Below are 23,552 nucleotides of genomic sequence, written 5' to 3'. Positions count from 1 at the left end.
TATCAAGGAAAATCAATGTGGATAAATAAAATTATACTTTTATCAAAAAAAGTTATTAACTCAAGTACAAAACCTTAAATCTAATTAAAATGTTGTAATAAGGGGGAAAAAAAGATGAAACCTTTGAAACAAGTAATAGTCTAGTACATCTATCAAAAAAGGAAATCAAGCTAATTAGGCATCACTTTTTTTAGTGAATCCATTTTGACTCTTGGTGATCATGTCTTTCTTCTTGTAAATGTTTATATCTTTTAAGTATAATATATCATAATTAATTGTAATATACTATTACCAGGACTTTTTGTCAAATTTAGGTTCTTCTACAATGAGAATAATTAGGGAAAAATCCACTCAATGGCATGATTTGTTTTTAGTCCCAATATTTAATTTAAATTTTATTTATATATTATTAAAGAAAAGTGAGAGTACTGTACACTATTGAAAGGGGGCATAAATGAAAAAACAATGAGAATCTCTACTGCAGGCAGGCTGATTTCAGTTAAATATAAGGAAGAACCCTCTAGTAATTAGAGCTGCCTACCATTGGGCTTCTTGTAAAAGCAGGAAGCTATCTATCACTAAAAATCTTCCAAGGACAGTGGAACAGGATATTTTCCCCAGGATAGAGTAGGAACAGTCTTGATTTAGCAGGCAGCATTGATCAGATCAGTGTCCCTCACACTATGGTGAAGAAGCACTTTTTTAAAAAATGTCAAATTTGTGGTGATATATTTACAAATTACAAAAGTATCACACATTTGGATGTTGTTGCATGCAATGTGCAACAGTGTGCAACTGCTATAAAGGTTTCTAAATACTTCCTTTTGATTTCTGTCTTTAACTTGTTGCATACAGGTAACAAATTAGCTCACATGAATAAGCAAACTACACTTTTGAGTATCACCAGATTAGAGAGTTTATAAGAGATGACTGAAGTTCTACAGCTTTTCAAATTTACCTTTTCTGTCTTCCTATTTACATTAATAACAAACTACTTATTTGCTAACAACCCACCTTTCTTTTTTTTTTACCCACCTCTCTCTCTTTTTTTTTTAATTTTTATTTATTTATGATAGTCACACAGAGAGAGAGAGAGAGAGAGAGAGAGGCAGAGACATAGGCAGAGGGAGAAGCAGGCTCCATGCACCGGGAGCCCGATATGGGACTCAATCCCGGGTCTCCAGGATCGCGCCCTGGGCCAAAGGCAGGCGCCAAACCGCTGCGCCACCCAGGGATCCCAACCCACCTCTCTCTTCAGCAATTTAAAAAAGCATCATCTAAAAGATATTTAAAAGACATTGATCTGAAAGCATTAGATCAACTGAGATTTTATCTCACGAAATTGAATAGCGAAATTTACTTTGTATCAAAACACATTTGAATGTTCATTTAAAACTGGTTACAAAAAAATTATTTTCAAAATTAATTTCCCCACACCTAATTTTCTCATGTCACTTTCTTTCCATAAGCTGATAATGAAATGTGTGACAAATTATTGTTGATCACACATTTGAAGTTCTAACTTTGTCTTACTATACTAGCTGGCAGCAAAACCAGCAGAAAAGTGACTTGGGGATGAAGTGGGGGTACATTTATGAATTTCAGGAGCATGGAATACAAGATTTAAATTTTTGCAAGTACCTATATAATAGTCAGTACTGACCTTGCCAAATCAAATATAGTAGTCAGGAAAAGAGGAGACAAAATTAAGAGCTGCCCGTTCTCATATTTCCCCCACTTTCTTCTGCCTTTCTCTCTCAGAGGACAATGAGACATTTTTGTTTAAAATCTATTATCTTCTTCTCATTAAAAACAAAACAAAACCACTTTCCTTCTCAAGAGACCATTTCAGGATTTATGAGTTATCTCCCAACTCCATCATGCGTAAATACTTTCCCTCCAGCAATGCCAAATTCCTTTATTCATCCTACTTTTACAAGAGCAGGAGTTCTTAACTGTGAACATATGCATGGGTATTGGGAAATCTATGAACTCTCTGAAACACCAAATGTTTTTAAAACTGGGGGTGAATGAACAATTATATGAACAAAATGTCCACAGTTGTCAATACATTCTTAGAGGGTACAATAATCCAAAATAATTAAAAGCATCTTTTTTTAAAGATTTTATTTATTTATTCATGACAGAGAGAGAGAGAGAGCGAGAGAGGCAAAGACACAGGCAGAGGGAGAAGCAGGCTCCATGCAGGGAGCCCAATGTGGGACTCGATCCCGGATCCCGGATCCTTCGGCCCTGAGCTGAAAGCAGACGCTCAACCACTGAGCCACTCAGGCATCCCAAAAGCATCTTTCTTAATTTCTTAAGTAAAAAAATGTGATCTTAATAGAAATAGAGGGTACAGGTACCTCATTAATTGAATAGGCAAATAAAGATATTATATTACTTAACAAAAAGGACTTTAGAAATAAATCCGGGGGATCCCTAGGTGGCTCAGCGGCTGAGCGCCTGCCTTCAGCCCAGGGCGTGGTCCTGGAGTCCTGGGATCGAGTCTCACATCAGGCTACCTGCATGGAGCCTGCTTCTCCCTCTGCCTGTGTCTCTGCCTCTCTCTCTCTCTCTCTCTCTTTCTGTCTCTCATGAATAAATAAATAAAATATTAGAAAGAAAGAAAGAAAGAAACAAACAAACAAACAAACAAACAAACCCGTTCATTTTGTAGAAGATAAAATTGATACTTGGAGAGGTTAAGGGAATGTTCAAGATCATATTGCTAGCAAGAAAACAGAAGCCAGAGAAAAACACTAGGTTCCTGCTTCCAGATCTATTCCTTCACCTCCTGCTACTACACAAGGCCAGAGAGGATATCAGTAAGCATCCTAAAGGCAATCAACAATCCCACCTCTGATAAATACATGACCTCAGAATAAATCAAATAATTCCGTAAACACTACTGGCTCAGAAAACACACATTTCCTTTTCTTACTAAAGATATCTAAAAATACATTTTCTCTTAGACACATTCTAGAACTTGATTCCTTGCCAGGAGGCACAATCAACAACTTGTCAATCATCTGAAAGACATGAGCGCCTGATCCTACTGCAATCAATCAGAGAAGGGCATACACTTGACCTGGAAGGGACAAAGGATGTTTAGTAGGAGGCAGAGGGCTTCAAGGAGGCACTTTAAACACATTTCTTTCTGAGTCAATTACTCTGAAAGCCCACAATGCAAAGTAAATTAGTTGAGTGGATCTCTTAGTAACTGTTGAAGCTATTTAGAAATTTTAAGCAAAACCTCTTTTCAAAGTTTATTCTCTTGTTTATTCACACTAAAGAACAACAAATAAAAAAAACCCAAAGATGATGTTTAGTGAAAAGAATTTTTATAGTACATAATTAAATGAAAAAACTGAAAAAGAATGCCCTACTTTGGTGTCACTTAGGATGTGTACAAATCCAAAATTTGTTTTTAATTTTTTTCAAAATAACAAGAAAACTGAAAGTCTGTAAATAAGAATCCAAAAAAACCTTCACTCTCCTCCCCCACTCCACCCTTGACTTCTGAAATACAGTGCAACTTTCTACCATCTGTTATTTTAGAAAAGAAACAGTAATGAACATATGGGCTTTCTCTCTCAAGCAGCTGTAGTGTAGTTAAAGTTATAATAATTGTCTTTCTGTAAGATAAATTTACATTAAAAACCTGGCCAGTTAAAAACAAATGGCTCAGCCTCAGAGCCTTCCAGAATAAAATTAAGAAATTCAGAATTATCTATGACATATTACAGAGATTTAGAAGATATCCTCTAAATCTTATGCTTTTATGTTTAAGGTTAAACAAACATAATTCATGATGCCCGTATCAGTTTACAGAGTCCACAACTCATTTCTTCTCTTTCCCAATCAAAATGCTAAGAGCTTCAAACAGAGGCTAGGTACTCATATATAAAAATCAGTAACTAAGTTCTTAAAAGCTGATAATATAAATCTACCACTTCTGTGGGTTACTGAACTCTAATCCAAAAGCTTATTTATTTATAAGAAAAATCACAATACGCATGGCACATAAACTTCCATTTCAACTATATACGTATCACTTATATATACCACTTATAATGAGTTTAAGTAACTGAAAGGAATTCAGAGCCGACACAGATCCACATATTATAAAAAATAGGAATTTTACCTACCTTTATCTGGATGATTCAAAATCATAATTCTCCTATGAGCTGTTCTAATCTTGGCCTTGCCAGCAGATGGGCTGTAAAAAGAAAATTAAAGTGCTTATAATAAATAGTGTCGAATGCAGATTATAAATTAAAAGTTTATATGGGTTTCAAGGAATTAAAAACTAATGAGAATTTCACCATCTTGTGGATAAATATGAAATTACAGCTTGTCAGTTAATTTTACTAACCATCAAAATAAACTGTTGATTCAGTGTTGCATGTATTTTTCTTCCTGTGTAACGCCAGTCTCTATTTTCAATCAATTTAAAAAATAAAACACAATAGGGGCACCTGAGTGGCACAGTCAGCAACTCACTCCTGGTTTCAGATCAGGTCGTGATCTCAGGGTCACAAGATAGAGCTCCAAGTTGGTCTCTACGCTCAGCCTGGAATCTGCTTGAGTTTCTCTCTCCCTCTGCCCCTCCCATTCATACTCTCTCTCTCTTTCAAATAAATAAATCTTTAAAAATAAATAAATAAAACCACAATGAGATACCACCTCACACCAGTCAGAATGGGGAAAATTAACAAGGCAGGAAACCACAAATGCTGGAGAGGATGCGGAGAAAAGGGAACCCTCTTACACTGTTGGTGGGAATGTGACCTGGTGCAGCCACTCTGGAAAACAGTGTGGAGGTTCCTCAAAGAGTTAAAAATAGATCTGCCCTACGACCCAGCAATTGCACTGTTGGGGATTTACCCCAAAGATTCAGATGCAATGAAACGCAGGGACACCTGCACCCCGATGTTTCTATCAGCAATGTCCACAATAGCCAAACTATGGAAGGAGCCTTGGTGTCCATCGAAAGATGAATGGATAAAGAAGATGTGGTTTATGTATACAATGGAATATCACTCAGCCATTAGAAACGACAAATGCCCACCATTTGCTTCAATGTGGATGGAACTGGAGGGTATGATGCTGAGTGAAGTAAGTCAATCGGAGAAGGACAAACATTGTATGTTCTCATTCATTTGGGGAATATAAATAATAGTGAAAGGGAATATAAGGGAAGGGAGAAGAAATGTGTGGGAAATATCAGAAAGGGAGACAGAACATGAGAGACTCCTAACTCTGGGAAACGAACTGGGGGTGGTGGAAAGGGAGGAGGGTGGGGGGTGGGGGTGAATGGGTGACGGGCACTGAGGGGGGCACTTGATGGGATGAGCACTGGGTGTTATTCTGTATGTTGGTAAATTGAACACCAATAAAAAATAAATTCATTAAATAAATAAATAAATAAATAAATAAATAAATAAATAAAACACAATATATAGGGTAGGAGAGTCATAGTCTATAGACTATACTGAGTTTGAAAACCTATGCTTCAAGTTATTTGGGGGGAAGGTAGTTTATGTAGTATAACAGACAAGCATCTAGACTTCAGAGCCAGATTTCATTCCCATTGCTATTTAGGATGAAGTAAATTTGGCCAAATTATTTAACCTCTCTACACTTCAGTTTCCTCATTGTAAAAACAGGGCTAGGAACAACAAATTCCTCATAGAGTGACTATAAGGGTGAAAGTATTAGAATAGTGTCTGACATGTAGCAAGTACTCCAAAATAGTTAGCTTTTACTACTATTATGTTTCAACAGAGCATCTCAAAACTCTTCATAGCTCATAACTTATTTAGCTTGTGAGAAACCTATGGGAAAAGCCTCGCTGTTAGAACCTTTGCAATAAACAAAAAATGAGAAAGTTAAATAAACCTAAAATTATTTCAGTAAAACTAGTTTATCCAGTATTGAAAATGTTTCTCACTAGTACATTTTCCAAGCAAGGAAACAAAACTGACACTTAACAACAACAAAATTCTGATATTGCTAATTAATAGCTATACTATCTTATCTAAGTACTTAACTTTTCTGGGTCTCAAATGGGGATAATAGCATCTGACTTAAAGTAGAGTCGTCACTGTAAAGCTCAAAGTAATTTAATTTGTATGAATGAATCACACTGTATTGGCTAAAAGCAGATACTTTTAGAGATATTCAGACATAGGTTCAACATCCTGATTCCACCATTCATTAGCTACAAAACTGTCTTGCTCACTTAAACTCTCTGACTAAAAATTTTCTCATAAGTAAAATAGACATACTAAACTATCTCCTAGGATCATTATTAGCATAACCTAGCATAGAGTCAGTGTTCAAGTGTTCAAAAATAACTAATCCTTAATTATTATTATGAAGATAAAGGATGCTTATGAAAATATATTACATATTTCCTACTTTTAAAAATGAAGTATAATTAACCTAATTTAATGTTTCCTGAGTAACTCAAAAGCATTAAGTATAAATTAAGTATTTGAGTATAAATTAAGTGCAAAGAAATTCTTAAGGTCTGCAGAGATTTGCTCTCCCTTGTCTTAAGGAGTCCGAGAATACTTTCCATTTAAGTTCCTCTGTTTTTAGCACTGCCTCCCTTGCTATTAGCTGTCAACCCTTGATTCTGCCATTGTTCCAGTCTAACTATTCCTTGACAGTTACTTATACTTCTAATCTTTTGAGGTCAAATAACAGATCACCAGCATGTTAAAACACACTATCAATTGCTGAATATGCATATAAAATATTTTTCCATGAATAAAAAAAAATGTCTTGAGTCAAAGACAAAATAAATGAAAAGAGAAAAAATATCTTGAGACAAATGCAAATGAAAATCTAACACAAATTTATAGGATGCAGCAAAAGCAGTTCTAAGACGAAAGTTTATTGTATAAATGTCTATATTAAAAAAGAAAGAGCTCAAATAAACAACCTCATTTATACCTCATAGAATTTGGAAAAAAAAAAAAGGAAAAACTAAGAACAAAGTTAGTTGAAGGAAAGAAATAACAAAGATCCAGAGTAAAAATAAATGAAACAGAGACTAAGAATTGTTTTTTTTTTTTAAGGTAAGCAAAATACACAAACCATTCGCTAGACCCACCATAAAAACAGGAGAGAAGACCCAAATAAAATCAGAAATGAGGGGCACCTGGGGTGGGGGTGGGAGGGCTCAGTGGTTGAGCAGCTGTCTTGGGCTTAGGTCGTGACCCTGGGGTCCTGGGATGGAGTCCCACATCAGGCTCCCCACAGGGAGCCTGCTTCTCCCTCTGCCTATGTCTCTGCCTCTCTCTCTCTGTGTCTCTCATGAATAAATAAATAAAATAAAATAAATCAGAAATGAAAGAGAAGACATTACAACTGATGCCATAGAAAGACAAAAGATCCTAAGAGACTACTATCAACAATTATACACCAACAAAATGGACAATGTAAAAGAAATAAATTTTAGAAAGATACAACCTACCAAGATTGAATGAGGAAGAAATAGAAAATCTGAACAGACCAATCATTAACAATGAGACTGAATCACTAAACAAAAACCTCCCAACAAAGAAAAGCCCAGGACAGAGAGCTTTACTGAAACCTACCCAACATTTAAAGAATACCAGTTCCCCTCAAACTTTTCCAAAAAATAGAAACACTCATTTTATGAAACCAGCATTATCCTGAAGAACACTATAAGAAAAGAAAATTACAGGTCAACATCCCTGATGAACATAGATGCAAAACTCCCCAGCAAAATATTAGCAAACGAAATTCAACAAAACATTAAAAGAATCATATATTATGAACAAGTAGGATTTATTCTAGGGATAAAAAAAAGTGGTACAACACTCACAAATCAATGTGAAACATCATAAATGTGAAACAAAATAAAGGATAAAAATCATATGATATTCCAAAGAAACAGAACAGACCAATTGACAAAATTCAACACTTATTCATGACAAAACTCTCAACACAGTTAGTACAGAGGGAACATACCTCAACATGATAAAGGCCATATGACAAATGCATAGTAAATATCATACTCAGTGGTGAAAAGCTCCAAATTTTTCTTCTTAGATCAGATATAACGCAAGGTTTTCCACTCTCACCACTTTTATCCAACATAGTACTGGAAGTCATGGCCAGAGCAATTAGGCAAGGAAAGGAAATGAAGGGCATCAAAATAAAAAATGAAGAAGTAAAACTGCAGATGACATATTACATAAAGAAAACCCTGAAACTGTTAGAACTAATCAACAAATTAAGTAAAGTTTGAGGATACAAAATCAATATACAAAAATCTGTTACCCTTCTATACACTAATAACAAACTATCAGAAAGAGAAAGTAAGAAAACAATACCATTTACAATTGCAGCAAAAAGAATAAAATATCTAGGAATAAATTTAATCAAGGAGGTTAAAGACCTGTATACTGAAAACTATAAAGCATTGATGAAAGATTAAAAACACCAATAAACAGAAAGATACCCTATGGTCATGAATTGGGAAAATTAATTCTGTTAAAATGTCCATACTACTCAAAGCAATCTATAGATCCAATGAAACCCCTATTAAAATTCCAAAGCATTTTTCACAAAAATGGAACAATCTTAAAATTTGTATGGAACCACAAAGACTCCAAATAGCCAAACCAATCTTGGGAAAGAACAAAGCTGGAAGCATCACGCTTCCTAAATTCAAACTATATTACAAAGCTATAATAAGCAAAATAGTATGGTATTATGTTAAAAACAGACACATAGATCAATGGAACAGAATAGAGAACCCAGAAACAAACCCCCCCCATGCATAAATGGTCAATTAATTTATGACAAAGAAAAAAAAATTTATGACAAAGGTGCCAAAAATATAAAAGAAGTAAAAGATAGTCTCTTCAATAAATGGTATTGGGAACCCTGGACAGCCACATGCAAAGGAATGAAACTGGACCCTTATCTTACATCATAGGCAAAAAATCAACTCAAAATGGATTAAACCCTTGAACTAATTAATAAAGACCTGAAACCATAATACTCCTAGAAGAAAATATAGGAGGCAAGCTCCTTGACATCAGGGTTTGCAGGAATTTTTTAAATATGAAATCAAAGCAAAGGCAACAAAACAAAATTAAACAAGTGGGATTATACCAAACTTTAAAAAGTTTCTACACAGCAAGAAAAACCATCAATAAAATGAAAAAAGCAACCTATGGAATAGGGAGAAAATATTTGCAAATTATATATTGGATAAGATATAATTCAAACTCCTACCAATTCAACAGTATAACACAGCTAGATACATAGACAGACAGACAGACAGATAGATAGATAGATAGATATGATTTTAAAAAGAGTGGTGGATCTGACTAGATCTGTTCCCAAAAACATAAAATGGCAAACAGGTAAATGAGGTGATCAGCATCACTAATCATCAGGGAAATGCAAGTCAAAACAATGAGATATCACATCACAGCCTGCAGAATGAGTGTCATTAAAAAGACAAAAAATAAACAAGTGTTAGAAAGATGCAGAGGTAACTTTTGTACACTATTTGTTGAAATGTAAACTGGTACAGCTACTATGGAACAGTATAGAGGTTCTGAAAAAACTAAAAATAGAACTACCATATTATCTGGCAATTCCACTTCTGGGTACATATCTGAAGGAAGTAAAATCAATGTTTCAAAGAGATATCTGCACTTGCATGTTCACTGCAGGATTATTTACAATAGCCAAGACACAGAAACAACCTGTGTCCATCAACGGATGAATCGATCAAAGAATGTGACACACACACCTCCCAGAATATTTTTCAGTCATGCTATTTGCTGACAGCATGAATGGACCTTGACAGCATTATACTAAGTGAAATAAGTTGGAGAGAAAGACAAATACTGTATGATCTCATTTATATGTGGAATCTGAAAAAGCCAAACTCACAGAAACACAGAACAGTTTGGTGGTTGCCAAAGACAAGAATAGGAGGGTGAGGGAAATAGGTGAAGGCAGTCAAAAGGTCCAACTTACAGTTATAAGATTAGTAAGTCCTGGGGATGGAAATATACAGCATAGTGACTACATTTAACAATGTTGCATTTTATATTTGAAAGTTGCTAAAAAAAAAAAAGTAGACCTTAAAAGTTCTCATCACAGGAAAAAATAAATCTGTAACTATGTGAGATGAAGGATTTTTTTTTTAAGATTTTATTTTTTTATTCATGAGAGACAGAGAGAGAGAGAGAGAGAGAGGCAGAGACACAGGCAGAGGGAGAAGCAGGCAGAGAGAGCAGCAGGCTCCATGCAGGGTGCCTGACATGGGACTCGATCCTGGGTCTCCAGGAACATGCCCTGGGCTGAAGGCAGGAGTTAAATTGCTGAGCCACCTGGGCTGCCCGAGGTGACGGATGTTAACCAAAGTTATTGTGATAAACATTTTGCAATATATATATGTGTGTATATATGTGTGTGTGTGTGTGTGTGTATATATATATATATATCAAATCAGTGTATTATACATCTTAAACTAATATACAATGTTATATGTCAGTTATATCTCAATAAAACTAAAGGAAAAATTTTTAAATTAAAAATGTAAATAATAAAGAAGTCTTTTAGTGTAAAGATTATTAGGATATTTCCTTTTCATTGTTGATGAAAGTCCACTGTGGGACCATTTCAAACTTACTCTTTGGTTTGCAGATACATCTCAAATAGATAATCAAGGCCTTGTCTGATTTTGAAGACTACTAAGTTTTGAAAAATAAGTCATTAAACATTGCACCAGGGCTATGACCATTTTATTGTTTAACTGCCTATTAAAAAAATGAAAAACACATTATTTTTTTTTAAATTCCAATGTTTAGTTTCCAGTAGCCAATCTACATTTATCATTCTCTTTTGTGGCGCTTTATAGTACTGCTTTCCTTTACTGGTTATGTTTTCTAGGTGTCTTATAGATATTTGACATGTCTCCTTAGGTAGATACCAAACTAAAGAGCAGAAGCTATGATTTGCATCTTAAAATAGTATCTAGTATTGAATACGCTATAGGTGCTTAATGCATTTTATACAGACCTCCAAAAAGAAAATGGCTATAAAAAAGGTAAATTCCTTCAAAGAATAATGGCTCTATATTAGTAAATACTGACACTATAAGGGATTATTGTATTGCAGGAAATGTTAAAGTAGACAAAGAGGAGCTTTAAAAACATTTCATAAAGCAAATCGAATGTGGACCACTATATAATAAAGATGATAAATTCAGTAAAATCTAAATTTTCATTCTATGGGTTCTGAGGGGGAGTTTACATGGTAAGTTATATCTTATTCTGGATATTAAACTTTAATTTAGCACATAGGACAAAATCTGAAGTATTAACCTTGATAATTAAACCTGCTAAATTATCCTTGATAATCACTCACAATGCCTATAAAAAACAGTACACACGGTTTTGCACACAGAAGTCCGTAAAGCATTATGTACAGTGCAGTCGGCCAACTGCCAAACTGGATGGACTGAAGGAAGTAAGAGATGCAAGGAGAGTTTTATGTACAAAGATGGCCATTCAAAATATTCTGCCTTTAAGATAATAATTATGACTCCTGGTGGTGAGCTTTGGGGTTGAAAGAAGTATTCTTGTGTGCCTGCAGAGTTCCCCTTTCCTTACTGCTCTATTAAGTCTCCAGAAACTTAATACATTTTAATGCATTTATTTGTTGTTCTAAAGATTAAACAAGATGGGAGAATCCTAGTTCTTAAACATAGTATAAAAATTGGGGATCCCTGGGTGGCGCAGCGGTTTGGCGCCTGCCTTTGGCCCAGGGCGCGATCCTGGAGACCCGGGATCGAATCCCACGTCGGGCTCCCGGTGCATGGAGCCTGCTTCTCCCTCTGCCTGTGTCTCTGCCTCTCTCTCTCTCTCTGTGACTGTCATAAATAAATAAAAATTAAAAAAAAAAAATTGAATAAAGCGTGATATATCTCTAGTACAGACAATTTTACCATGAAATTGAAAGTATAACTTTAAATATCACATTGCCTGGATCAAGGAATACAAACCATGTTCCCTGGAATGGATCCGACTGGAGAAGGGGGTACACAGAACTGAGTGTTCTCTAATCCTGTGGTAAATGGAACAGTTTTGGTTTCATTGTTTTTACTACTGGTCTTTTACTACTAAGCTAAATAACATTTAGCTTAACAAAGTTCCACAGAAGTTTCCAGAAAGTATAAAAATCACAATGTGTATCATTTCGGAAAGTAGCAGGTATAATAATAGTTTTCCTGAGCAGCTCAGTAAATTATTTTAGGCTTCATGAAATATGTAAGAATGGCACATAGAATATTAAAATATTCTTAATAGGTTATCAAGAGTCAGCTCCATTTTGTCTTTACCTACTTGTTATATAATCTAAATAGTTTAGATTCATTGAATACAGAGAATGGAGCCACAGCAATATATTCACATCTTAAAGAATCTTTTCAAAATCAACACTACCTGACTGAAAGAAAGGGCTAAAAGAAAGCAAATAAGGTTTACCTTTCTATTTAATGTGTTAAGGGCAAATATTTAGCTTCTGCATTTGTGATACAGATGGGAAAAAAGAGGAGGCAAGATTTATTTAGTGCTTGTTATTTGATAGGCACTTTTATATAAAATATCATCCTATTATTTTATATTATTTCAACAAGGCTAAATATTATTAATTCTATTCAAAACTTAAGAAACTGAAGGGTAGAAGAGCTAAAAATAACTTGACCTGGATCATACAATGCAGTGCTTCAGTGACAGAACCAGAATAAGGATCCATTTTCCTCAGCTGGTATTTGTTGAGTAGTTACTAAGTGCCATGTTTATATATTAAGAATTATCTATGTGGGCAGCCTGCAGCCTGGGGTGTGATCCTGGAGACCCAGGATCGAGTCCCACATCGGGCTCCCTGCATGGAGCCTGCTTCTCCCTCTGTCTGTGTCTCTGCCTCTCTCTGTGTCTATGAATAAATAAATAAAATCTTTAAAATAAAAAAAAATAATAAAAAACCCTAGACAATAGAAACTAACATTATCTCTATTTTATAAATGATGACATTGAAGTCACACAGCTAGTAAATGGTAAAACTGGTATTCATGCTCAGACTCACCTGTTATTAAAGTATATATGCTTTTTTTTTTAAAGATTTTATCTATCTATTCATGAAACACACAGAAAAATAGGCAAAGACACAGACAGAGGGTGAAGGAAGCTCCCTGTGGGAAGCCTGGTGCGGAACTCGATCCCAGAACCCTGGGATCATGATCTGAGCTGAAGGCAGATGATCAACCACTGAGCCACCCAAGTGCCCCTAGAGTATATACTCTTAACACAGCAAATTATCCTTGTGAAATTTTCTACAGCTTCTAGTTCAAAAGGATAAACCTGTATTATCATAAATCTCAAGTCCTATTTATCTGTCTTAACAACAGGAGTGCCTTGGATGATGTTAACTGATATTCTCAAAAACCTTTATATTCAATTTTGTAATAAGTTTCATATTCACATTCCAAGACTATGAATAGGATGGTAAGGGGACCCAATAAAAGTTCAAGTAAAAAAAAAAAATGGCCATCCTGAATAATATTAAAGAATCAGTAATATAATCAACTTCCTAATTTGGTTCCCCTACCTAAAACTTATTCTCAGTGAGATATTTCATCTCTTATTTAATAAAGCATAAGCTGAACTGAGCTCTTTCCCTTGCTCTCCACCCCTTTGTTTTTCTTGCTAAGTCAAAAGAAATAATGAAATGTTTTTGGCCTTAAAAAACTGCTAATCTACAAGAGATTTAAAAGGCTGTATCAGGGCGCCTAGGTTGCTCAGTGGGTTAAGCGTTTGCCTTCAGCTCAGATCAGGATCCCAGGGTCCTGGGATCTAGCCCTGCATTGGGCTCCCTGCTCAGTGAGGAACCTGCTTCTCCCGCTCCTTCTGCCCCTCACCACTGCTTGTGTGAGTGTGCACGTTCTATCTCCTGCTCTCTCTCAAATAAATAAAGTCTTTAAAAAAATAAAAGGCTGTAACAACATAGGGCTTTATGACCTATTTTGCTTGTATTGATTAAATCAACAGATTTGTTGTAGATGACATACTGTAACCAACCCCCACAAAAATTTGAGTGAGTTCTAAGGGAACATAAGGTAAACAAATGAATATAGCGACTAGCAAAGCTATAGCAGGGGACATCACTTAACATTGAAAGTTAAAATATCACAGAGCAATCACACAACAACATCAACTTCCTCCTACACTGACCAAAGTCACACAATATAAATAGATACTAAGATGAAACAATTATAATAAAATATGATGGATGTCAAATTGTGGAAGTAGAATTGTCAAACAGATCCATATTATAACAGGAAAATGACAGATATCAAATTATAAAACTAAATCCAGAAAGAATTCAGTGTCACAATAAGGGATATTTTGATAACTGCTGTGAAACTAGTATTCAAATATAAGAGCTCAGATTTCCTTATTAAGGAATAAAAATGCATCATAACTATGTCTGATATTTTTAGGGGAAGTAGGATATTCTCTTAGATTTGAGATTTTAAAATGTAGAAATTTTGTATTTTCTCCTCTGCCTCCTATTGAAAATTTAAAATACAAAGATAACTTTACTGTAATATTTTCTCTTTTTTTTCAAAACAAGCTTGGCTACAGAACAAAATAATACGTATGCAGCACACCTACCTTATACCCAAAATAAGACTAGCTTCTCGCCTACTCATTTTCTGTTCAAATCCTCCTTTATAGTAGGATGAAAGGCTCTGTACAGGAAAGAAAGAGCATGAAATAATTAGTTCCATGTATGAGGTGGCATGACTTCAATCCCATCATAACTGCAGTAAGAGGAATGTATTTTACTAGAATCAACTCGAAACGGTGTGGGGAGGGGGGGACACTAAACAATGATTCTTTATAAGAAACTATGACCAAGGTGAATTTAAAAAACATTAACAATTTTTTCCACCTTCAAATACATTAATTTTTCTACATTAAGATATAACAGAATAAAAGAAATCAGTAGAAGCCAAAGACTTGAACTTTTCCTAAGCTCTGCAGTAATTTTCTCATTGGATAACTTGATAAGTCATGAATGTTGGTATGACACACATCTTTTTTACCTACTGGACTGCCTGATAGAGAAGGAACTGACAAAGTGGGGAGGATATCAAGTTAGCAGACAGGCAGGCCAAAAAGACCAGAAAACGACTGCAAGATCACTGAAAGGTGGCTAGAACGGCATGAGCAAGGAAGAAAGTAGTATCAGAAGTATCAGAGAGGCAACTGGGCCAGATTGGGGTGGGTGGGTAATGGGGGAGACGGCTGTAAGCAACTGAAATAATTTAGGATTCTATTCTCAGCAGCAGTAGAAGCCAGAGCACTGAGGTAATGTCATCTGACTTTATTTTGAAAGGACTACCCTAAATGCCAAGTGGAGAATAGAAAAGTGCAAGAGGGAAGCAGGAGACTAGTTAAGAGGACAAAGCAATAATCTATGGGCCAATGTGGTAATGGCAGAGCTAATTTAAAAGTGATCAGATTCTAGATATATTCTGAAAGCAAAACTAACATTTTCTTGGTAGATTAAATAAGGGGTATGAGAAAGAGAGGGATTAAAGTTGACATAGTAAACACCACTATACACTGTTCAGCTTCCCTTTTAGATCCTGAGGCTGTTACTGGTAGATAGCACTCAGCTGTCATATTCTTTAGGAATTGCCTTGGCTGGAGAAATTCAAATTCAGGTCCCTTTCCCAGAGCAGTTTCTGTTTGATATAGGAATATAAACATTGTAGTTCTCTAGAGCTCAGTCCTTGGACCTCATATCTATAACTCACTTATCAGGTTAGGTATCATTTAGCCTTATGGCCCCTTGCCCCAACCTGGGACAACCACAATGAGCCATCTGAGTCTTAGAGCTTGGCATGAGGTTGGCTGAGGCCTTTGTTATGACTGTACTGCAAACTAAATTATCTCTTTGTCCTTCTTCCTTCTCTTTCCTTCTGGAGCTGTTGATCCTAAGAGCACTCCCTAATGAACTACTGTTGCAAGATTTCTATTCCTTTACTTCCCAGGGTTCTTGGTCATGCTGCTTCCAAGGAGAAAGAGGTAAACCAGACAGAGTGGGGGGGGGGGGGGGGCAGCAAGGCAAAGTTTATTGAGCAATAGTACAAAGCTGAGAGAGAGAGAGAGAGAGAGAGAGAGAGAGAGAGAGAGAGGACCAGAGAGGGTTGCTGTTCTGGCATTTAAATCTAGGGATTCTTGTGAGCTCTTTTGTAAAACTATCTTAAGCATCCTGAGTATGCGTCCCCTGTGGACTGGCTGCTATGGTGTGCCAATCAGGGCTTTGATCACACACCCGGCCACCTACTGAGTTATTGTTCATATACTGGTGATCTTTTGGGGCTGACAATTAGAGACTAACTGCCTCAACCGATGATAGTGACCAATGTTTTATGGTTGTTTTTGTCTCAGGATATTTTACAAAAGTCACCTATGCAGAAGCTGCTAGACAGGATACTACTATGGTCCTATTTAAGCTGCAAAAGAAGGATGCTAATGCAGTTTTGTCTTAGCTGTCCTCGTTCCCTGTTTTCTTGTCAGGAACCTTGGCTCTGACTATTTAATTGTCTAACTCCTAACACCATCAGCTTGCTAATTTCTGCCTGTCTGCTTTGTCTCAGTTCTGGTGAACTTAAACTGCAAGTGACTTTACGATTTTTTGCCTAAACTGCCAAACTGCCATTTTAATGACTTAAGAGTGGAAGCAGTTATTTGTTGTGGGTAATAAATATCAGGAAATTGGTTTTGGATATAGCAAGTTTGAAATGTCTGTTAAATATCTAAATGGAGAAGTCTGACTTGGAGGTAACATTTGGGAGTCATGAGTATACATACAGTATGTAAAGCCATGAGACTGAATGAGATTACCTAAGGAGTGAGAGTAGAGAAGTCCAAAGACTGAGCCGTAGAGATTGCAAGTCTGAAGGGCTCCAGAAATGGAGAGGAATCAGGAGGCAGACTGAGGAGGCCCAGCAGTGAGGCAAAAGGAAAAGCAGACACCAAAAGTAAGGAAGGGAAAAACAGTTTCAAACACTTCTGATAGGTTAAGTCAGATGTGAGCTGAGAACTGACTGCTGAATTTATCAGAGGTCAAAGTCTTTGACAAGAGCTGCAGGGAGTATGAGTGAGAGTCTGATTAGAGTGGATTTAAGAGAGTACAGGAGGGAAGGAACAGGAGACAGCAAGTACAGACAATGCTTTAGAAATTCTTAACAGAGAAACAGGATGCATGAATTCAACTTTTAGAAGGAAAAAAAATACATCAATGATTACACTGCATACATGTTTTTGTTTTTTTTTTTTTTTTGCATACATGTTTTTAAAACATGAACCCCTATTTTTGTATGGAAAAATAAGTGTATGTTTACATAAAACAAAATCAGAAAATATATATATACTAAAATATTATTTTTTGTTGGTGATACTATGAATATTTTTTTCTTCTTTATGCTTACTTTTACTTTCTAAATTTTCAAAAGAGGCTACCTGTACAATTTTTTAAAAAGGAGAACTAAATAAAAGACAAAGGAAATCATTAGAATTTAAAAAATGAGCCAGATCTGGTCATTTATATAAGCTGTTGTCTTTGAACAACTTGTTATAAATTTCCACTTCGTAATAATTCCCTGGCAATTAATTCATTTAACAAACATTTCAGCACCCACTATGTGCCAGGAACATTTCAGTGAGACAGGTCAAGTTTTGTCCTTCATCGCATAGATGCTAATCTATCAATGTACCAGTGTTGTGAGGAATAGGATATACTATTTCAAGTTTCAAGTAATTTACAATCTAGAAAGAAAACTAACAACAATGCCCTTCTCCAAATTGTGAGAGGAGGAAAAGAATCAAATTATTTAAGTACACAAAGTAACCTGGACATGTGTGGGTGCACACACACATACACACAGAATATATAAAGGACTAGGGGATTTAATAGAGGAATAACTGCTGGTTTTAAGTTTTCTCTCAGCAGATCAAAATTTTTACTAGATGCATACTTACTTCCTGACATCTCTATCAGTATTTATTTACCTTAGGGAGCTCCAAAATTTCAGCATAATAAACATGATAAATTGATGTTTCATGAAGTGTCACTCCCACTAGTCACAAAGCTCATTAACCCTAAGGTCAGGTATTATATCTGAGCAATTATTTACTTTTAGTTTTGCCCAGGTGGAAAAGGAGACCCAGAACTTAAAATTTCACATCTGGATGAGGCTCACACCCTAAAACACTGGCCTGCTTATGAGTAAGTTAATCTGTGCATAACTGGAAGGAACAACATAGAAAAACTCCATCAAATAGAGTGGATGGCTATACTTTTCTAAAAGACTTTCCAAGAACAGAAACAGTATGATTCCACTACTTTTATGCTGCTGTCTATTTGAAATATACCCTGAACCTTACAAATTACTATTTTGTATCACTCTTTCATAAGGTATATATATAAACAACATACCTCAATATAATTTTCCTTCTAAAATTAGCATTAAATGCTATAATGCCATATATTATCAAATATGAAATGAATCAAGTTAAACAAAATCTTCATTAAATAATTTACTCAGCCAAGAGCCTGAAATACAAAACCCCCCAGACAACCAAAGAACTATATCATTCCATAATCTTGAGAAGAAATACATTTATCATAAATTCCTATTATTTACAATAATCTATTTCATTTAGAGAGCCACAGAGAGGATTTTAATTTATGTTGGTTCCTTGAATATCACTTAACTGTAAGACAAAAGAAGTGCAACTTTTAAAAATTGTAATAAAATAAAAGGATACTTTCACAAATAGAAAAATAAAAGCCTTAAAAGAAGATGAATGACTTGAGTTTTTCCCCCAGGAAAAAAATTAGGGATAGTCAACATTAGCTGAGTTAATTAGCTGAGTTTTTAATATACTAAAAATCAAGCAAAAAACTAAAAAAGTTTAAAACAGAATATTGCATTAAAAAGGTCTTTTGCTTCCTAAAGTATCTCTGAAATGAGAAGAGAGATATTTTTAAAAGGAAAAGTCCATTATAGGCCTAGAAAAACAAGAAATAAGACAAGTAGTAAGTCAGAAACTTTAAATACTAGAAGGTTGAAAACATGTAAGACTGCACATACAGAAAAATCACTGTAGCCTCAAACACAGAAGAAAAAAGAAAAGCCTCAGGAAATTAAGGGGACTACCGCCTGTCATTTTGCTCTCAGGCTAAGAAAGACAATTGCATGCCTGGGATATATTTCATTGCAGGTGGTAGGTCCGAGAGCAGCAAAGGGGAGTAACTAGCAGCTCACATTTCAGAACCCAGAAGGCCAGGAAGGGACAGAGTGTGCCAAGAAATAAAATACACATAGTACTCAATCTCTCCTCAACCTCTCTCTAGAGGTCCCAAGCCTGCCTCTGGGTGCTCCTTGCTTTGGAAGACATGTCTGTTGACATAACCTATCATTGTATTCATAGCCCACTATGAACCGTCCCATTCAATTAAATTACTGAAGTAAGTCTACCAAACTGTTTAGGAAGGCCACTTATATTAATCAACTTAGTTCTCACAAACATAAACCAATAACCAAGGCTTATCAGACATTTGAACAAATCCAGTATCATGGGGGAAAAGCGGAACAAAGATGAACAAATAACAACTAGCTTTTGGAAGAGGGAGATAAATCAGGAAGCAGAAAAAGATTTGACAAAATTTGAATTAGTATCTTATATCCACAAAGAGTAAGTTGCTATGAAAAAGAAACAAGAAAATTTTCAGGTATTAAAATATTACTGATGTAAAAAATTTAGCAGACGGACTAAATAACAGAATGGCCATTATTAAAAAACAATCAGGTGATATGGAAAATAAGCTGTGGAAATACTGTGGAATGTAAAGCAAAAAGATAAGAGAGAAAATGTTCAGAGACATGAAGGATAGACTTAGAGGTCCAATGTGTCTCTAATAAAAATTCCAGAAACAGAGAAGAGAGACAATGGAAGGAAAAATAAAGTATGAGAGAATCTTCTAAAACAAAAACAGACAATTTTCACTTAAGTCACACTAAGAATACCTGTGAGATTTTAGAATATCAGTAATAAAGAGAAAACCCCAAAAACTTCCAGTTAAAAACAAAAATCACCAAAAAACTAAAAGCCTAAAGTACAAACAACAACGACAAAAATCCAAACAGGCTGCTTGTTTACAAAGGAGTAAGAATAAGAACATCAGAAATTCTGGCTGAGAGCCTGAGTGTACCAGAAAATGCGGCTAAGAATATGCAGGAAAGAATTTATGTGGGCACTGAGGTTCATTCAGTCTGAGCAGAGATTTTTTTAAGTAATCTCTACCCTCAATGTGGGGCTCAAATTCACGACCCCAAGAGCAAGAGAAGCAGCAGGCTCCACTGACTGAGCCAGCCAGGAGCCTCCTGAGCAGATATTTCTGAACTCCTCTCCTATTGGCTCCACCAGATTCCAACCAGCAGCTAACTGATGATTAACAGTCAGAGCAAAAGAAGCAAACTGTTAGCAGAGAAGAACTTAAAACATTTACCGTCCATGCATTCCATATGAAAAAATTACTCCAGGCTGTATTCCAGAAAAATGGGGGGGGGGGGGGGAGTATGAAAAAACAAAGATGGGTTTTAAGAACAAGATGATGTTAAAGCACAGAGAAAGCAAACCACAAGAAAAAAATCTAAAAAAGAATCCATAGGAATCTGAACCTTGCAGGCTTTGAGTCACAGAGATTTAGTGGCACATGATTATAAATCCCATTTTTAAGCAACTCTATTCGGTTTAATAATGAATCATATTTATAAGATTAAAACTCTGTAAATGCAGTGTTTTATGAAGTTTGACACTTGGAAATCATTAGTGCCAAGAGAAAGTATGCATATATTTAATTTGTCAGTTTCCCTAGATTTTTTAATACTTAAAAAATTGCTTAAGACATTCTTATCTTCACAGAGGTATAATTAGGATGACGACAATGATGATAAAGATGTTCTAAGAAATATTTTCACTGCAAATTGCAGGAGTAGTACTTTGTAGGGGAAAAAAGGGCCAGATTTATCAAAAATTGCTCCTCACCTCAGACCCACAGAGGAGAAGGAAAGAGGGATACCTCATTTCTCTCTCCTTAAGAAATGCAGGTGCCAAGTTCCCTACACCCGTGACAACCTCTTAAATGCGTCTACCTTATCCGTGAGCCTCCACAGAGTGGTGAAAATTTTCTCATTTTCTTGTTCTCTCTTCCTTTACAATGTTAAATAATGTAGTTCTATAAAACTTGTGAGTCTTTTATTTACAATATAAATATATCTACTGAAGATCACCTTAACAGAAGAGAAATAATTTCTGAAATTTTCTCCATTCATTATTTATAAACATATGGAAAGACATAAATAAAAATCCATTAAAGAACTATGCCACTGTTTCCATTCCTCTATTTCAAGCCAACATAATGTATTACTTGCACTATCTCAATACCCTCTTAACGGGATTGACAGCTTTCACTCTGGCTCATTCTTGTCTACACTCCAGGCAGCAGGCAGAGTGATAATCTAAAATGCAAATCACACTGCCCCAGGGCTCACAGCGTTCCAAAAGCTTTCCATTATACTCAAAGGGAAATTTGCAGTTTTTATCATAGTTTGTTGGGCCTTAGATGATCTAGGCCCTATTCTACCATTATTCTCTTTGCATATTCCTCTGGAGTTATTCTCACTGCAAAGATCATTTCCACCTCAGGACCTTTGCAGTGTTCTCACTGCCTAGAAAGCTCTTTCTTCAGAGACTTACCTGGTCTGCTCCCTCACCTTCTCAGAGAGGCCTTCCCTAACCCATCTAATATGGATTCCTCTCTGCTGTTATTCTTGAACCTCTTACCCTGATTTAGTTTTCTTAAAAATAGTCAACATTTCTACATATTATGTATTTTACTTAATCACTTGTTAATTGTCTGTGTCCACTAAAATGTACGCTCTTAAGGCCAATGCCTTTGTATGGTCCATGTCTATAGCCCACTCCCCAAAATACTGTCTGTCACGTAATGAATATTTAAGTAGGAGCTTAATGAATATTTACTGAATGAATAATAAATACCTAGTAATACTGCAGAAAATAAAATATAAGTAGGTAAACAGAGGGAAAAAAGAAACATGTTCCCTCTAATCATAGACACACACATATATATATATATATATATCTCTGCAAAATCACTTGCAGTTCTTTTGAAACTGAGTTTAATTATTTGTCAGTATGTCATCCTTTGAAAGTATGGTCATTGTTCATAGCTAACTAAGCTTCACAAGCCTGTAATGCCTTTGCTAAAACAAGCCATTCATTCTCAAATTGCTGCAAGCCAAGTTGATCTATCCCATATCTGCTTCTATTTCCCAGAAGCCAATGTTTATGCTGCAATGCTTCAGTGAGTTTTCTTTGCATTGTGTCTAGTGGTACAAACCAGTTTACTACACTGCAGCTTTTTAGATATCTACTATCATTCATTCTTCACTTATATTCAGCTCAGCATAGCAGCTACAATGCCTATAGATTAATGTGTAAGCCCTATAGAATTTCAGGATTGGAATCTCATAATTTTATGTTTGAGATGACTACACGGTGGTACAAGGGGGTCAGTTTCAAATTTTAGGATGAAATAAACTCTTGGGTAAGCTCCATCAGGGCAGGGACAATGCCTGTTTTGTTCTTCAACTATACCCAGCTTTTACCACAGGGATTAGTATAGAAAATCACTACAAGAATAAATTAATATTAATTAAACAAGGAAGAGAAATTACCTCAAGGTCGGTGTATTACTACTAAAAAGAATATAGTAATTAGATGTCAAAAGCAGGAATAAAGTTAGAAATAAAAATAAAGTGACCAAGACTAAAACAAATCGATAAATTGGACCAACTGTCCTAGGATATAATAAAGAAAGTAAACTACAAGTGCTGGAAAATCCAAGACATTTTCTAAATTACTATCAAAAATGGCATATGAACAAAAATTAAAAAGAGCCTTCTAACTAAGGCCATCTTTAACTCACAGGAGTAGAAATCTTCTTTGTCGTTTCTGTGATTACTTGTTCTAGAGGTTTCCAGAACTGAAATGCATAGCGACCTAAATAATAACAGGAATAAAAGCAAATATATTTTCTATAATCAAATACAATACACACAAGGTACAAACCACAATATTTATTGATAGCTTCTTCTATGTTATTTCAACAACTATATCAAAATTTGTCAGGAAGTCCTATTTTTTCAAATTTCTAATTTATTAAATAGAAGAAGTATTTCATTTTAACATCAGTAAAATAGTTACTAAATTTACCAAGTTCTAATTCATTATTATAAAATTAGAAAATGTCAATGTTTATATATCTTACTTTCATAGAATATGCTGGGTAACAAAAAAATAATATCCTAGCACTCTTTT

The 23,552-nt window shown here is 35.3% G+C and overlaps 1 protein-coding gene across 1 annotated transcript in view; it reads right to left on the bottom strand.

The window, feature by feature from the left end:
* Positions 1-23,552, bottom strand: part of DNAJC15 (DnaJ heat shock protein family (Hsp40) member C15) — a 79,145-nt gene that overhangs the window by 23,523 nt on the left and 32,070 nt on the right. The window contains exons 3-5 of the mRNA XM_041731174.1: positions 23,161-23,234; positions 14,745-14,821; positions 4,152-4,222 (exon numbers count right to left, since the gene is read on the bottom strand). Of these exons, the coding sequence (XP_041587108.1) occupies positions 4,152-4,222; positions 14,745-14,821; positions 23,161-23,234 (222 nt within the window). The remainder of the gene's footprint in view (positions 1-4,151; positions 4,223-14,744; positions 14,822-23,160; positions 23,235-23,552) is intronic.

This window comes from Vulpes lagopus, chromosome 16 (assembly GCF_018345385.1).
Source record: "Vulpes lagopus strain Blue_001 chromosome 16, ASM1834538v1, whole genome shotgun sequence".
Classification (NCBI taxonomy): domain Eukaryota; kingdom Metazoa; phylum Chordata; class Mammalia; order Carnivora; family Canidae; genus Vulpes; species Vulpes lagopus.
The sequence above is the reverse complement of the archived record's forward strand: the minus strand, read 5'-3'. Positions and strand labels throughout refer to the sequence as shown.